At 37.4% G+C, this 17,739-nt stretch overlaps 1 protein-coding gene across 2 annotated transcripts in view; it reads left to right on the forward strand.

Annotated features, from left to right (window-relative positions):
• The window catches only part of Bcap29 (B cell receptor associated protein 29), a 39,818-nt gene extending 22,093 nt beyond the window's left edge, over positions 1-17,725 (forward strand). For both annotated transcript variants that reach the window (XM_038335925.1, XM_038335926.1), the window contains exons 7-8: positions 12,219-12,319; positions 16,693-17,725. In XM_038335925.1, coding sequence (XP_038191853.1) covers positions 12,219-12,319; positions 16,693-16,728 — 137 coding nt within the window. In that variant the 3' untranslated portion in view covers positions 16,729-17,725. The remainder of the gene's footprint in view (positions 1-12,218; positions 12,320-16,692) is intronic.
• Positions 17,726-17,739: the final 14 nt, after the last annotated feature.

Here is a 17,739-nt window from a genome sequence, read left to right on the forward strand (position 1 = left end):
TAGAGTTACTCCAAGATATTTTATTCTGTTTGTGGCTATTGCAAAGGATAATATTTCTCTGGTTTCTTTCTCAGTCTGTTTATCATCTGTATATAGTAGGGCTACTGATTTTTTGAGTTTCTCTTGTATCCTGCCACATTGTTGAAGGTGTTCATCAGCTGTAGGAGTTCTCTAGTAGGAATTTTAGAGTCACTTATGTATATATCATCAGCAAATAGCAAAGTCTGACTTCTTTCTTTCTGATTTGTATCCTTTGATCTCCTTTTGTTGTCTCACTGCTCTCGCTAGAACTTCAAGTGCTGTGTTGAATACACAAGGAGAGAGTGGACAGCTGTGACTTGGTCCTGATATTAGTGGAATCGTTTTGAGTTTCTGTTTAGTTTGATATTGGTTGTTGGTTTCCTGTATATTGCCTTTATTATGTTTAGGTCCCTTGTATCTCTGATCTCTCCAAGACCTTCATCATGTTGGGGTGTTGGATTTTGTTGAAGGTTTTTCAGCATCTAATGAGATAATCATGTTGGGTTTTTTCTTTCAGTTTATTTATATGGTGGATTATATTGACATATTTCCATATGTTAAACCAACCCTGTATCTCTGGGATGAAGCCTACTTGATCCTGGTAGATGATTTTTTTTATGTGTTCTTCTATTCAGTATAATAAATAATTTCATTATTTCTTCATCAATGTTCATGAGAGAGACTGGTCTGCAGTTCTCTTTCTTGGTTGCATCTTTGTGTGGTTTGGGTATCAGCATAGCTGTAGCCTCATAAAAAGTGTTTGGAGCCAGGCGGTGGTGGCACGTGCCTTTAATTCCAGCACTTGAGAGGCAGAGGTAAGCAGATCTCTGTGTGTTTGAGGCTAGCCTGGTCTACAATAGCTAGTTCCAGGACAGGCTCCAAAGCTGCAAAGAAACCCTGTTTCAGAAAAAAAAAAAATTGGCACCATCCCTTGTGTTTCTATTGTGTGGAACAATTTGAGGAATACCTGCTATTAGATATTCTGTGAAGTTCTGGTAGAATTCTGCGCTGAAACCATCTGACCCTGGGCTTTTTTTTTTTTCGATTGGGAGACTTTTGATGACTGCTTTTATTTCCTTAGGAGTTATAGGTCTATTTAAATTGTTTGTCTAGTCTTGATTTAATTTTGGTATGTGATACCTATCCAGAAAATTGTCCATTTCCTTTAAATTTTCCAATTTTGTGGAGTACAGGTTTTTGAAATATGACATAATGATTCTCTGGATTTCCTCGGTGTCTGTTGTTATGTCCCCCTTTTCATTTATAATTTTGTTAATTTGGATATTTTCTCTCTGCCTTTTGGTTAATTAGATAAAGGTTTGTTTACCTTCTTAATTTTCTCGAAGAACCAACTCTTTTTTCATTGACTCTTTTTATTACTTTGTTTCTGTTTTATTGATTTCAGTTCTCAATTTGATTCTTTCCTATTGTCTACTCCTCCTGGGTGAGATTGTGTCTTTTAGTTCTAGAGCTTTTGGGTATTGTGAGATTTCTCCAGGCTCTTTATGTAGGCACGTAGTGCTATGAACTTTCCTCTTATCACTGCTCTCAAAGTGTCCCATAAGGTTAGGTATGTTGTGTGATCATTTTCATTGAATTCTAGGACGTCTTAACCGATTTGAGTCATAACATCTGTTATTTCTCTGTTATGTTTCTGTCTGGCAGACCTGTTCCATGTATTGAAGTCTCCCACTATTAGAGTGTGGGGTTTGGTGTGTGATTTAAGCTTTAATGTTTCTTTCATGAATGTGGGTGCCCTTGTACTTGAGGCATAGATGTTCAGGATTGAGCCTTCATCTTGATAGATTTTTTTCCTGTGATGAATATGAAATAATCCTTCTTCTTGTCTTTTGATTAATTTTAATTTGAAGTCTAAATTGTTAGGTATTAGGTTAGCTACATCAGCTTGTTTCTTAGGTCCATTTGATTGGAAAAAATCTTTTCCCAACCCTTTACTTTGAGGTAATGGCTGTCTTTGAAATTGAGGTGTGTTTATTTTATGCAGCTTAAGGATTGCTACTGTTTTCCTATCCATTCTTTTAGTCTGTGTCTTTTTAGGCAAATTGATATTAAGAGATTTTAATGACCAGTGATTGTTAGTTCCTATTATTTTAGATTTTGTTTTTGGTAGTGGCATTTTGTATATATTTCTATTGTTTGGTTTTCTTTGTATGAAATTATCTATTGCCTGTGTTTTTGTGGACATAACTAACTTCCTTGGGTTGAAGTTTTTCTTCTACTACTTTCTGTTATGGCTGGATTTGTGGATAGGTATTTTAAATCTGGTTTGTCATGGCATCCGTGGTCTCTCAGTGTCTGCAGAACATCTGTCTGGGACCTTCTGGCTTTCAGAGTTTCCATTGAGAAGTCAGGTGTAATTCTGATAGGTCTGCCATTTTATATGTTACTTTGCCTTTTTCTTTTTCAGCTCTTAATATTCATTCTTTATTCTGTATTTTTAGTGTTTTTATTATTATATAATGAGGAGACTTTTTTATTCAGTCTATTTGGTGTTCTGTAAGCTTGTTGTACTTTCATATGTATGTCCTTCTTTCAGTTGGGAAGGGTTTTATATTTTATTTATATATATTTTACATTTATTTAAAAATATATATATTTGTACTTATAAATATATATTTATATTTATTGATATATATTTTCTGTGCCTTTAAGCTGGACTACTTCTTCTATCCCTATTATTATTTTTTATCCCTATTATTCTTAAGTTTGGTCTTTTCATGGTGTCCCAGATTTCCTGGATACTTTGTGTTAAGAATTTGTTGGGTTTAACATTTTCTTTGACCGATGAACCTATTTCCTCTATCGTATCTTCAACACCTAAGATTCTCTCTTCCATCTCTTATATTCTGTTGTTTATGCTTGCATTTGTATTCCCAGATTTTCCATTTCCAGAATTCCCTCAATTTGTGTTTTCTTTATTCCCTCGATTTCAGTTTTCAAGTCTTGAATCATTTCCTTCACCTAATTGTTTTTTATTGGCTTTCTTTGTTAATTCTTTAAGAGATTCATTCATTTCTTCGAAGTTTTTGTTTGTCTTTTCCTCCACTTCTTTAAGGGAATTTTTTGTTTCCTCTCTAAGGACCTCCATCCTCTTCATAAAATTATCTTTAAGTTCATTTTCTTCTGCTTCATCTGTGTTGGGACGTTCAGATCTTGCTGATGTAGAACCACTAGTTTCTCTAGATGTGCCCGATGGTGGTGCACATTGCTCTTTATGCTGTTGAGTGTGTTCTTACACTGTCGTCTGCCCATCTCTTCCTCCAGTGGGTGCAGGTGGGGCCTGTGGCGTAGGTGGTACCTCTTCCTCCAGGTGCAGATGGGTCCCCTGACTCTGGTGGTCCCTGATTGTCTCCTGGGCTCCTCCAGGTGTTGGCAGGGTTAAGGCTCTGGTGATAGCAGATGTCATGGGGGTTGGTTGGGGGTGTAGGGAAGCTCTGGGGCTTTGGTGGGTGGTGGGGGGGCACATGATGTGCCTCTGGCCGCTAGGGACTAGAGAGTAGGGCCAAGGCTCTGGTGGTCACAGATTCTATAGGAAGTGGTTGGAGGGTGTTTGGGAGGCTGCTCCCAGGTCTCTGGGTCTTTGGTGGATGGGAGTGGGGCATGGGATGTGCCTCTAGGGACTAGGCCTAGAGAACAAGGCCCTCCAGCTGGGGACTGGGACACTCACCTCTCCAGGTGTGCTATATAGCATGATCTTGAACTTCTAACCCTCTGCTTCTACCTCCCCAGTAGTAGTATTATTGGTGTGTACCATCAACCCCATGTTTTTGGTGCTTGAGATCAAACCCAGAGTTTCATGTATTCTAGACAAGCACTCTACTAAGCTACCTCTCCAACCCTAATAATAGTTTTTTAAGGTGATGATAACTTATGACCAATCCTTTCAGTTAGGCAAATAATGCATTTATTTATTCATCTCTTTATTATCTCCACATATGGTTGATGTTAATGTTAAACCATAAAATGAGTCTTTCTTTCTATAAGAGTGCTTTCTTAGGACAAATATGTAATGATAATATTTTATTCTGTTTGTTTCCATTTTACACTTCTGTTCAATTATATTTTTCTTTTCTGTGAGCTTCTTACCTGTTCCCAATGTCTATAACTATTTTAAGTGTCTCCAGACTAGGAGAAGTAACTATGGAGAAGATAGTAACTTAGAAAGAATATGTTATATATAATTGACATTAATAGAAAACAAAATTATCTATACCAGCCGGGCGGTGTTGGCGCACGCCTTTAATCCCAGCACTCGGGAGGCAGAGGCAGGCGGATCTCTGAGTTAGAGGCCAGCCTGGTCTACAAGAGCTAGTTCCAGGACAGGCTCTAGAAACTACAGGGAAACCCTGTCTCGAAAAACAAAACAAAAAACAAACAAACAAACAAACAAAAACAAAATTATCTATACCAAAGAAAAACTTTTGTAACCATTACAGAGCATTAAGCAAGAAAACACAGGCAATTTAATGACGAGTTTATAGACCATATGGATGCAGCAAATATATGTATATAAAACAATAGTTTTGTTTCTTCTTCTGAACAATACAAGAGTTAGTCTGTCTCCCCCCCACACACACACACACACAAAGCTGGAGTAAAGAGAGCTAAGTGCACACTGAATAAAGAAATGTTCTAAGGGATAGGATGTAATCCGTGAGCACAGTTCTCTGAAAGTGCTGATAAACTGGTAGAAAAAGGGATGAAATGGCATTACATTTGTTAGTGAAGCAAAGCACATAACTGACAGGTTTGTTAGTTGATGTGTCATCCTAGGAAACAGTGGATGATGGTGGTAAAATGTTGGGTCCCATTAGAAACAAGCACATATCCTTGTACCATAGCCATTCTTTGCTTGAACTATCTGACTTCACCTCTAAAGTAGATTTTTGCTGTTAGAAGTTGTTTAACCTTGGAAATATGTGAGGAAGCACAGGGTAATCTTGGTCTAGTTGTTAAATTTTTTTAGGCAACAGTTTTCTCTCCTATAAAATTAGATAATAGATTAATCTGGAATGTCTGGAATATGGCTCCAAATAATGCAATTAAACAAGAACGAATATAGGAAATATCTTCACTGTTGTCTTTTTTACCTTAAAGTTAAATTTTTTTCATGAGAGAAAGCTTCTCAGTGACATATTTTCTCCAAAACTTAAATTCAGCAGGTGGTTAATTAAATAATATTTGTGACCTGAGAAAGATGTTTAAAGCAATCATTAGGGCAGGACCTGGCATGTTTGATCCATCTCTCAGCTCTTAAATCTTAAAACATTGAACTCTCTTGGGTAGAGCATTGGAAGGAAGAAGAGGATATGTGCCAGCAAACAAAATGACTTCTTATTACTGTATGGTTGTTTATGTGGAACATCTGCTGAATCCACTGATTTGGAATGATAAATGTTCACGAGAGAAGAACTGATTTGAAAAAATCATCAGCATGTTCTTTTCATTATTATTCTATTAGGAAAATAAAAATGAGACTAGATTTTAAAAACCATTCCAGCTTTTAGGAGTGTGTGCTTTTACAAATAAAACATAAAACCTGTATCTGAACATATTGCCTAGCATATCTACGTATTTCTGGTACTATATAAAGAATATTCACCTAGTGCGCCTGTACTTAACCTTTCTCTAACTTTTTACTTTACCTAAGTTTTGTGTTTTTCATATACATAAATTTAAATGGAAATTAGTAGGAGCTTACCATTTAAAAAAACAACAAAAAAAAAAAACCACCAAAAGCAAATCCATGCTGTTGGTCCTTTTCTTCTGATACTTGTTTCATGTTCTTAAATGATTAGGTCGTTATTTTTGATCTTTCAGTGTAGAATATCTTCTTTAAGCTTTCTTATGATTGACAAGGACACATGTCTTTGGTTTTTGAAATGGGTTCTCACTGTGCTGCTCTGACTGCCCTGAAACTTGTTCTGTAGGCCAAGCTGGCCTTGAGCTTGCAGATGTCCACCTGCTCCTGCCTCCTGAGTGCTGGAATTAAAGGCGTGTACTACCACTGCCCAGCTTGTGTCTTTGATTTCAACAAACTCTTTTCCTAATTTCTACTCTTCATGAAAAATTTTACAATTTATATTATATTGCATTATTGTAACTAAAACCTTTTCATCATCATTCTGAGCATTTTCCTAACCTTTTTAGATTCCATCTTTTCTATTTTTGTTTACTCTTTTTTTGGTAGAGTATATATCATACAAAACATCTCTGCAGAAAAAAAATAATGAATTAATCATTTTTACCTGAATTAGTCAAATAGTCAAATAAATGATGAATGAATCAAACTGAATGAAATATTTGTTTAGCCTCTCATCTTTGGTTATAAACTGTTTAATTCTAATTGGTCTTACTAATAAACACCCAGAATCAAGTATGAAGGGGTGAAAGCTGAGAGTTCAGAGAAGCAGCACAGCCAGTCACTAGAAAAACTGTTTACCTCTAACAGAATCCTCAGACTGAAAGAGTGATCCTGTATCTAAGAATCCTCAAACTGCATGATCAGACTGCATCCTCAGACTGCCTCTGAGCTCCTGTCTCCTCCCACCTTATATTCTTCTCTCTGCCCAGCCATATCCCTCCTTTCTCCATCTCCGTAGTGCTGGGATTAAAAGCGTTTGATCCCAAATACTAGGATTAAAGTTGTGATACAACACTACCTGGCTCTGTTTCTCTTTTAGAATGAATCAATTTCGTATAGCCCAGCATGGCCTTGAATTCACACAGATCCGTCTTGTCTGCCTCTCTCCTGAGTGCTAGGGTTAAAGGTGTGATGCCAGCTCTGAAAGGGCCACCTGCTTAACGGCTTCTGTCCCCGGCATGGATGTGGCTGTTGCCTGGCTTTTTAACCATTCTCAGGGTAAGGCTACTAGGTTAACAATTTTAGGCTTAATATTCAGTGGGGAATACAATATATTTAAAATAGGGGCACATGGATTTTTTTCAATGTTAAAAGCCTTCCAAATAACCATCCTTGTAGCCTCTGTCCACATAGAGACAGCTAGACCTCTCTTCTTAACCACTGACATCACCATTCCTTCCCCGTGTGCCTTCACCCAACTTAGTTCTTAGTTGGGAGGCACAGCAGGCTTCTACTTTATTTAATGCTTTGGATCTGAGCTGGCCAGGTGTCTGATGTCAGTTGGTACCCAGTTTGTAACTTGGCCAACTACTTTATCAATTAGTCTTACTGAAGACAGTCTTCTGACTTCCACGTGTGAATACTGGCACATAAGCCCCTCCTCCTAGTCACACACAAATAAAAAGTTTAATGTGTCTATTCTATGTATGTATATGTGCTTTGTATACTATGGAACATAGGAGGATCAGAGGACAGCTTTGAAAAGTGAATTCTCTCCTACTCAGACGTCAAGCTTGACAGAGAACATCTGTGCCCAGCGAGCCATCTTGCTGGCCCTTATTTCAGTAGTGTATGCTATAACGTGATTTATCACTGTTGATGCTGACCAGGATCACCTGACTGAGAAAGTGTCTGTTGGGTCTCTCACCAAACAGATCTTCAAAAGGAAATCACTATTATCAGACCACATTTAAATTTGAGGGATTGTAAGTATTTCTGTTATCTTGAGAGCAGAGAGTCCACATACACTGTTCTTAATTATTATTAATATTTAATTAATAATGTTAATTATTGATTAAAGAATAATATTAATTATTCTTTATAGGTCTGTCTCTTCTCCCCATTTATTTTGTGTCAGTGTGACCTCATGAGTAGTTATATCGTACTCTGAATTAGACTTCAGTGCTACTTTTTGTTGATCGAGTTGTCTAGGTGGGGCCACTTAAGGCTCTTTTGATCAGCTCCCATGTCACACTGTTCATATTACACTATGGCAGACTGTTGGTTTTGATTTTTAGAGCATTTCCTTACTTTCTGTACTCTGATACTCAAAGATAATCTTAAAAATGTCTTGCCTCAGTACATTTCAATCAAATACTTCAAATATTTCTGTTTGCTTTGTGGTTCTCCAGCTCTCCTGATTGTCTCGGTTTTTGACTGAAGAGACAGTTATGCTTATCTTTTGGAAATCAAGACTCCCATCAGATGACTAAAGTAACCCACTATATTATCTACCTGACATCTACCGTTTGTACACAAAGTAATACTCCAGATACTTATATCCTCAGCTGTCTGTGTGGAAGCACCTGCCAACGGGTAGGCAGTGTGCCGGATGTTCAGTGGGTAGTTCCCAGTCTAGTGAGGACAGCATCCTCCAGGAATCAGAGCTGTGTAGTGGAGGTTAGCTTGCTATGTGTTAGAAGGACAACTTCTTGATACATTAAGGATGACATTAATCAGCCATGTAACATAGGAATTAGTAAGTAAGGCACAGCGGTAATGGGGATGCTTGAATAAAACATGCAGTTTATAACAAAGAGTGCGGCACTTTGGACGTACAACAAGGAGTTCATTGCAACTGGCAGAGGAGCTGAGAGGTGAGCATAGGCATGGAAACCACCACGAACAACCGGATATCTTTGTGTCTATATTGGCATTTTGAGGCACTGTTGGAGGGTTTTAAAGCATTGAAAGCAGCCACTTTTGTTAGCACTGTAGACATGAATTAAAGCAGCTAAGCAACCAGAAGAGGAATCCATTCCAGTAATGTAAGAAATAAGGAGAGTGGTCACAGTGATGGAATAGAATGTAGAGACAGGAGAGGTGAAAAGGAAGAAGACTGACAAACCTTATCAGTGTGAGCTCAAGAGACTGGTGATCACTGAAACAATGACCTGACAAATAAGGTACATTAAAAAAAAATAACTGCATTAAATCCAGCAACTGTTTGTTTACAAAAATAGTACATGTGAATGTCAAATCTGAATAGCTCCAGGAGATCATATGCTCAAGTTCTCAAAAACAGAACTAAAGAAACTAAAAAGAAACCAGAAATAAATATATAGTTTTTTTACCAAATAAAATATGTTCTCTTCAGGGTCAGATCTTAAAATTATTGTACAACAGCTTAACTTTATCAGTTTTGCCAATGCCGCCAGAAGTTTTCTTCATCTCCTGGCAGTGCTTAGCTGATGGTATCTGTTATCTTTGGTAGAAATCATAGTGATATGAAACACAGTGTTTGCCTTGTGATACTCCTGGTGTGCAAACAGCCGTAAGTAAATTCAGTACTTGGAAAGACGCCAGTGTTTTGGCTTACTTATATGTCAGTTTGTACAAACACGTTCACTTATTGATGTCACTATAATGTTGTAGTTATTTTCTGTGTTAATGATAAGTATAATTTAAAGGATTTTAGTGACTAGAATATACTCTAGCTTCTTATCGAACCTGGCCATTGGGAAATATTTCAGCATTTCTTTAAAGCTGCAAATAATAGTCTGAAATGGAGGAGCCAGGAGAGTCGGTGAAGGGTCTTTTCTCTGGCTCATGGGCAGTGTGTTCTCTGTCCTACAGTGTCAAAGGGAAGGCAGCCCTCTGGGACCTCTCTTGTCTTCTCATACATGAGGGTTCCATCTTCATAGTTTATTTCCCGGTCTCACTTCCTAATGCTACTACTTTGATGATTAAGTTTCAGTATATAAAATTTTTAGAGAGTAAAAATCATTCAGACTATAGTATCAACTTTACCATTATAGGCTAGTCAGGCATTATTAGTCTGTGAAATCTGTTTTGATTTCTGTATACCAGAAATACAGGCTCACAACCATTTTCAGTAAGATCTGAAGATAAGACTAACCATGCTTCATATTTTTAAGTAGACTCTGTCATCATTATAAAATGGTGTGTGGTCTGAGGGCAGTCAGACACGAGGGGCGAGGGGCGAGGCCTCAGCAGGTCCTCTTGGTGGGTGGGAGACAGTGGCAGGTAAGAGACAGGCACAAAAATAAGAGAGACATACCAGCCACCACAGGCAGCAAGGGCTGGAACTGAAAATAACTGCTGTGCAGATCCGCACCACCAAGGGCCACATACCTGTTTATAAATGACAACATTGGAGCCGTTTGTCATCTGCTGGCCTAGTCTGTCCCTTTAAGAGACAAGCTCTGCCCACTCCCAACCTCCCCTTTCTGGGGAGGCAAGGGGATCTTCTGCCTCCTCTCCAGTCCTCCTTCCCTCCCACATGCTTGCACTGTCTGCCCTTCTTCTGGAGAAAAGAAGCTTCTGGCTCTCTCCTTTCTCCCCTCTTTACCCTTACCCCTTCTCCCCTTCTCTTCCCCCTCCATAACCCACTAAATAAACTCTATACCCCAGTTCCCTCTGTGTGGCATATCTGTCTGTTTCTCACCTGCCACCATTTCCCGCCCTCCAGTGGGATCCACCAAGGCCTAAGGTGGCCCGCTGCTGCCCCTCTTGGCACCAGCCTCAGGTCCCAACTCTTTATAAATGATAACATTGCCCCCCTCTTTATACATGATAACACTCTAAGAAATGTCCTTTTGGTCCAGCTCAAGTTTAAAATAAGGTGAAACTCTTTATATTGTGATTGCAACCTCAATGAAATCTAACTACTACCAGAAATAATAATAAACTCTCTCTTATATTTACCAAGTAGTATCATACTAAATTTGTCAAAATCAGTCTTTGGTATCTAATTTAGAATGATGGATCCAATGATAGGAACTTATATTTAAAGTAGTGCCCAGTTTTTAACATGGATACTGATATCCATTAACAGCAAGCATTTTACCAGCTCTGCATGTTTCTAGAATAGACTTTCTGGTGAGTGTTTTATAATGTCTGAGCACCAACCTGTGCTAGGGAAGTTTAGGGTGAGCATGGAACATGTGCCAGAAAGTAAAGAAATGCCTTTTAAAAGAGTGAAAGAAAGGTGGGTACACAGTCATTAGAGGTAGGAGCCAGCCTGAGGACCTGACTGACCAAATCTAGGGAAATTGGAACGTCAGTGAACAAGTTATTGAAAAAATAGGAGCCAGGCCATGGTGACACACGCGTCTTTATTCTCAGCACTTGGGTGGCAGAGGCAGACAGACCTCTGTGAATTCCAGGCCAGGTTGGTCTTCAGAACAGCCAGGGCTGTTTGTCTCCCCCCCCCCCCAAAAAAAAAAACCCACAACAACAAAACCAAAAAAAGCAAAAGCAAAACTAGGAACCTGTGGTTTATGTTGACGCATAGGTGACAAATGTGCCGATAGATGACAGGAAAGAAAGCCAGTACAGTTCTAACCGAATAGTGTAGGTAAAATGATAATGTTATCACAGTGATTGGTTTAGGCAGGAATTATCAGCAGATACTAAACAGAGGTAGGCATGCTGGCATTTTGACAGAGCAGGATCTTGTTCATCATCTAATTTGTCTTCCGACATATTGCTGTTCTGGTTGCAAGGGCAGCAATAACAAAAATGAAACGAGTAAACGGTAGAAGATTGCTGGAAGAGGTCGTGCTGTGTGTGCGCTGGGAAGCATTACATGCCATGTGTGCCATAGTCACATGTGTGTGGATTACACGGCCTGAATTCTGTCATGAGGAAACACCAGACAAACCCAAACAAAGATCATTCTCTTTTAAACTGGCCTGTATTCTTTAAAATGTCAGGATCAAAAAAGACAAGGTTGCAATAAGATAAAAGAACTAGTATAGACTAAAGGAAACTAAAGAAACATGGAAATAAAACGTAAATGTGATCCACTACTGTTTCTTAAGGAGAAGTGAAAAACAATATCGAAAAGGACATAGTTATGATTGCTGTTACTGTTAAAATAGGAGTGGCAGACTACATTAAATTATTGTGTTAATATTAAATTTCTCAAATGTAGTAATTACACTGTGGTCATGTTAGAGAATGCCATATCGTTAGAAAACATACAATGAAGATCTAAAGAGAAGGACTGGAGAGGTGGCTCAGTGGGTAAGAGCACTGGCTGTTCTTTCCGAGGACCCCAGTTCATTCCCCAGCACTCACGTGGCAGCTCACGACTGTCTGTGACTCCAGTTCCAGGAGATTTGACAGCCTGACATATAGGCAAAACACCAGTGCACAAAAAAGAAATAAAGAGAAAAGAGACATGTTTTGAAACTTATCAATATGATCGTGAGTATAATAATATATAACATGACATTAACAGTTGGAAATTTGAGTGTAAACTATAGAGGAGTTCTCAACTTGGGTCGTATAGCTTTTCTAATTACTTAAAGTTATTTCTAAATAAAATTCCATTTGATATTTTTAGCCCTTTTTAAGGCACAAAACGACGTGATGACTATGAAGATACAGTCAGAGAGACTTTCAAAAGAATATGATCGACTCCTGAAAGAACACTCAGAACTTCAGGTTGGTGATATGTATTTAAAGATGTAAAGTTTTTTAAAAATAATAATTACTTAAATAACTATTTGGATTGCTTGCCCTTCATAAATTCAAATAGTGTGCTTAATCCTGACTTTGTTAAATAACCAAAGAAGCCAGATTTACCTGAAGGGTAAAGGTGAAGCTATTACATCCAAATGCAAGATAGCTATAATATAAGAATTGCTAACATTCTAATTTGAAAATATTCCACTTATGTAAAGTTTTAAAGAAAAGAATTGAGCTATAAAATAGCATTTAAAAAAACTGATTCTGGAAAAAATGTGTTTCACCATCTGGAATGTTTGCCATATTTGTGCCAAAGTGAGGCCAAATTTGAAGTTTCATATCACATTACTCCAGTCTTTGTTTTCTGTACCTTTGGGCAAAGAACTATGGCATTCAGATACCTGATTTATACCTCCAGAGTTGATGTAAAGATGGGGAAAAATCTTGGTGAAAGCATCTCAAATCTTTCTCTGTCTCTAGTTTAGCAACAGTCAGTTCCAAACATCCACCCATATTCAGTAGGTTTGTCTTTTTTCTCTTCAGTTGTCAACCACCAACCTGAATTTATTTCCCAGCCACTCTTTTTTTGGGGAGTGCCAGAGATCAAGTCCAAGTCCTAGTGCTTGATAGGTCAGAGCTTAAACCCAATGCTCTTGGGGGGAAAGTGTAGGGAGAACTGATACAGAAGGAGCCTTGGCATGTCACAAATAGGCATCACACTTATATACTCTGGAATCAGACCTGGAATACCTTTATCAGTCTTCATAGTAGCTTTTTGATTCTAAGAGATGATGTCGCCCATCTGAATGAAATGCACTGTCTTCGTCTTTAACACTGGAACAATAATATTGCCTTGCTCACTGGCATGTTGAGAGAACTAGGTTAGAGTGCAGGGTGCCTGATACTGTTCCTGGGTGATGTAAATACTCAGGAAACAGATAGCTGTTAGCTAAGCATGCTAGCACACACCTTTAACCCCAGCATTTAGATATGCCTCAAAGAAAAGAAGGGAGAGAGTAAGGAAGGAGTGAGTGAACAAATGAAAGGATGAACTATTGTGATTGTTGTCATCAGTATCACTTCCTTTGTAGTTTTGCTGAAAGACTGATTTAGTCTCAACTAGCTGGTTCGGCCTTCAGTTACTCAGTCATGAAGCAATCTAAAATGTACATATCTTGTTCCCAATAGGTGTTCTAGTCTTGAGACACTAAAGGCTGGATTTATATGGTCTAGAGCAAATGTTATTTACAGTTGGGGAGACCTGAACTGGTTGGTCTCCTCGGGCAGACGAAAATTGCTCCATGACCAGTCAGCACTCAGCATGGGAAGGGAAGAAGTTGTTTTTTGAGTCCTCTTGTCTAAGTAGATTTTACGCCTTCCTATTTCTGAGACCAGGGTCTTCTCAACCATCATATTTTTCCATGAACTTTTTAAAGCAAAGTTCATCCAAGGTCCCAGAAATATTTAGGCCCTTAAATGGAAAGCAAAACTAAGACCATACCTGCAATCTTTTAAGTCAGTGTCCGTAGCTTAATGTCTCTGTTATGGTGACAGTTAATGGTAACTTTTAACAGTTTGGTAGTAATTCCTTAACCTTCAAGAATATATAAAGGGGGCTGGAGAGATGGCTCAGCGGTTAAGAGCATTGCCTGCTCTTCCAAAGTTCCTGAGTTCAATTCCCAGCAACTACATGGTGGCTCACAACCATCTGTAATGAGGCCTGGTGCCCTCTTCTGGCCTTCAGGCATACATGCAGAGAGAATATTGTATACATAATAAATAAATAAATATTTTTTAAAAAAAGAATATATAAAGTTAAGATTTCTTGCAGTCTCCCCACTACCCCCAGAAAAAACACTTTCAGCTTGGAGCTTCTTTGTTCTTAGCAAAAGATGTGGAAAGCTTTTGTAGGTATACTCTGCCTAAGAAAATAGTTGTTGCACCTGCTTTGAAAAAGAATCCCATCCTAGATAGACTGAGTGCCTAGCAGTGCAGATTGGAACTGCTTATTGGATAGCCTTAACCTACTACCTGTATTCTGTTTATAAAATACTGACATTTATTCAGTGTGCTCCAGGACAAAGCACCTGACTAATGATCTTACCTATCACCTCAGTACACTAAAATATTTTAGTATCTCAAGATGTCAAGAATCAAAAATTTTTATGTGATTTGCTCCCAAGTTACTGAACTAGAAAGAGTACTTAAAGCTAGACATCAACGTCAGAATATCTTTCTTCACAACTGCCATCATTAACTGGGTTCTTCCGCCTGTGCTGGTCATCAGTCTTTGTATTCCTGGATCCATTCTCTTTCTACCCCTGCCCTATCCCATGTAGGAACACACTTTCCAGAGCCTTGCTTTCTGACTCCTGGAAGTTTAGACAGTGAGAGCACTAGCAGAAAACTGAAAAGAGAAAGAAAGCCGCCGACTCCTCCTGTTCTCTGCTTTAGGCGACGTTTCCCTCCTGGCTTCCAGCCCCGTATTCCTGGTCGCAGTTCCAGTGGGCAGCTTCCATTTGCTATCCTGGTGGTTTCTATTGTTGCTAAGGCTCGAGCTAAACCTCACTGTTTATATTATATTATTCACTGTGTGCCTGCGATCTCATTGCTTGTCAGCCTAAGTTCCTGTAGTATCTGTTTGAAGGGTTTAATTGATCCTGTAACCCTCTGAATCATTTGACATCCAGGCGGCTTGACTACTTCATCACTTACATGAGAGATAGGGTAGCCCAGTGAGCATCAAATGAGATTCTATTTCAAGAAAGAACTTGAAATATTTTATTTATTTATTTTTCATATTCACTCAAAATATTTATTCAACTTTATTAATCAATTACATTGGGACTTCTAGTTGTATTACTAAAAACAGGTCAATGAATACATTCTGCAAAACACAGTTATATAAAAGGATAAAATTAACAAAAGTTGTAATTTTTAACCTCTGGAACCTGACCAAATACAGATGGGGAAATTTCAGTCTTGAAAACTGCTAGATTTTTTTTTATGCAGAAACACCCCCAAATCTGACTTACTTAATGGCTTTTTTAAAACCATATTTAAATTTATTCATCAAGATATACACAACTCAGAGCAAGGCATGGTAGCAAACATGTTGAAATATTTTCAAATAGGAAAGGCCCTGTATAGGCATAGCCATAAGATGCTTAGTTGATTTATTATATTTTTTCTCTGTCTTCCTACCTAGTAGCCCCATTGTCCACTCTGAAAACCTAAGAAGTATACTGAAATTTAGATGCCATTTACAGACCCATCTTCTCACATGTGACTCTTTAATATTCAGTCTGAACAAACAAAAAAGAGCAAAACAAATTTGTAGTATAAAGCTGAGTTTAGCTTGTCTTCATGAATTTTACTTCTATCATCAAATCACTCTTAGTAATTTAATATCTTCTGAGCTTCCTTGGAAAACCTACTTATTTTCTCAATTTTATGTAATTGTGATAGTTCGAATGAAACAAGTATGAACAAATGTTTAAACGTTAAAGAAGTAGAAAAACTGGTTTCTTTTCAGTAATCAAATCTTATTTTGCAGCTTTTAAATCCATTTTTTAAACTGGGGCCCCTCCCAGTTAAAAGCATTAAATAAATATTAGAAAATGGTTCCTTCAAAACATATAATCTTTGTCTTTTCTTATTTGGCCTGGCTGTCTTCTAGAAAAGGAAAAAAAAACAAAAACAAGAAATGACGAGGTATTATTTGCAGCACAATCCATCAAAAATTTTTAAATTCATTTTGGAAAATCCCTCTTCACGTAGGAGATTTGCCCGAACTTAGTAGCATTTTCATTAAAACTTTGATTTATATCTAAAGGGATCATGTATGTATAAAGTATATATGTTGTCATTCAAAATACTTCCTTCCTCTCATCCTGTCTATTTAATTGCTAATGCTAAGTTCTTATAAAAGCATTAATACTCAGCCTTAACAAGAGGTAGTGGCTTGCAGTTCTGTCTGTGAGGTTTCTTCCTTCTTTTAAGGTTAATTCCTATTTCATTTCCAGTTGTTTTTTGTTTTACTTCATCTTTTCCTTGCCAAAAATCTTAATTGGGTCTGCAATAGGGGAATTTGATTTTTTTCCTTTGTGGTAATTGTGAAATAAGAGCCAAACAGATTAATATAGGAAAACATGAAATTATCAAGAGACTTTACTTCCCCCTCTGAATATTTTTGTCAAACAAAACTCAGATTTTTGTAGTGTTTTAAGGTTTTTTACTTTCTCAATTTATCTTTTCAAATTTTAATTCTCTAATAACTAGGCAGAAGACAAATTTTTCTAAGTCCTTATGTCTATGAACTTATTAATCTATCTTTTTTTTGGTTACAGAACCGTTTAGAAAAAGACAACAAGAAAAGCCTGTGAATTAACATTAGAAAAGAAGACTGTGATACACCTTGTCAAGAAAATAAATTTGTTATCATGGTATCCACTAAAACTTTCAGAATTCAGCACCCATCCCTGCAAAGAAAGCTCCGCTAGCAACCACAGGCTCACATAGCTGTGTAGTACTGATGTTGTCAAAATATTTGATAATGCGTCAGTAAAGTATGTTTCAGCTCTTTTGAAAAATATAAGCATGTTAAATGCCATATTTACATATTGCTAATAGCATTGGTATATGGTGGCTTTTTACCCATAAAAGGAAAAATTCATTAGCCATTTACTTGCCAAAATTGATCTGAAGTTGCATGAAACTATTTTTAGCCTTGAAATCTTTGATGGGTTTTCAGTAATAATCAGTGGTGGTGATGAAAATGATTTTTGAAAACAGTCCTCAGTCTGAAAATTTGTTCCCATAATAGCCACTGTGTTTATAGAAGAGAGTCAGAGAGAACACTGAAAACAATGGCCTTAGGGTTTCTTAAGCCTGGTGAGTCTATGATTTACTGTACATATGATAGCACTCTTGTTAGCTGTGTTTTTGTTACTGCACTTCTGTACCTATTAGACTATTTTTATTGATACTTTAGTCATGTATAATCAATATTCTGCCTTTTCAAGTTCACCTGGTAATAGAATTTATGTCCATCTGCATAACAGTCATAACATTGAATTGAACTTACGTTGCATTGTGGTATTCTTCACCTCCAAAGCTCACTTATGACATCCAAAAAGCCATGTTTTTTATAAAAGCTTGTGAAAGTTACTGATTATACAGATATTACCTCAGTATATATGCACTGGTATCATACAGTTCTCTCTACAATGTTTCTTTGTTTTCAAAGTTAAATACTGGTTTTCATGCAAGTACTCATGTAAAGGTTGTAATTATAGTAATATGATTTAGATTATTTCAATGTTTAACTGTAAAAGCCACTTGTCTTAAAATGATTTAAATATAAAATAATTGGAGTTTTTACTTCTCTGGTCTTT

The sequence above is a fragment of the Arvicola amphibius genome, chromosome 7 (assembly GCF_903992535.2).
Source record: "Arvicola amphibius chromosome 7, mArvAmp1.2, whole genome shotgun sequence".
Taxonomy (NCBI): Eukaryota; Metazoa; Chordata; class Mammalia; order Rodentia; family Cricetidae; genus Arvicola; species Arvicola amphibius.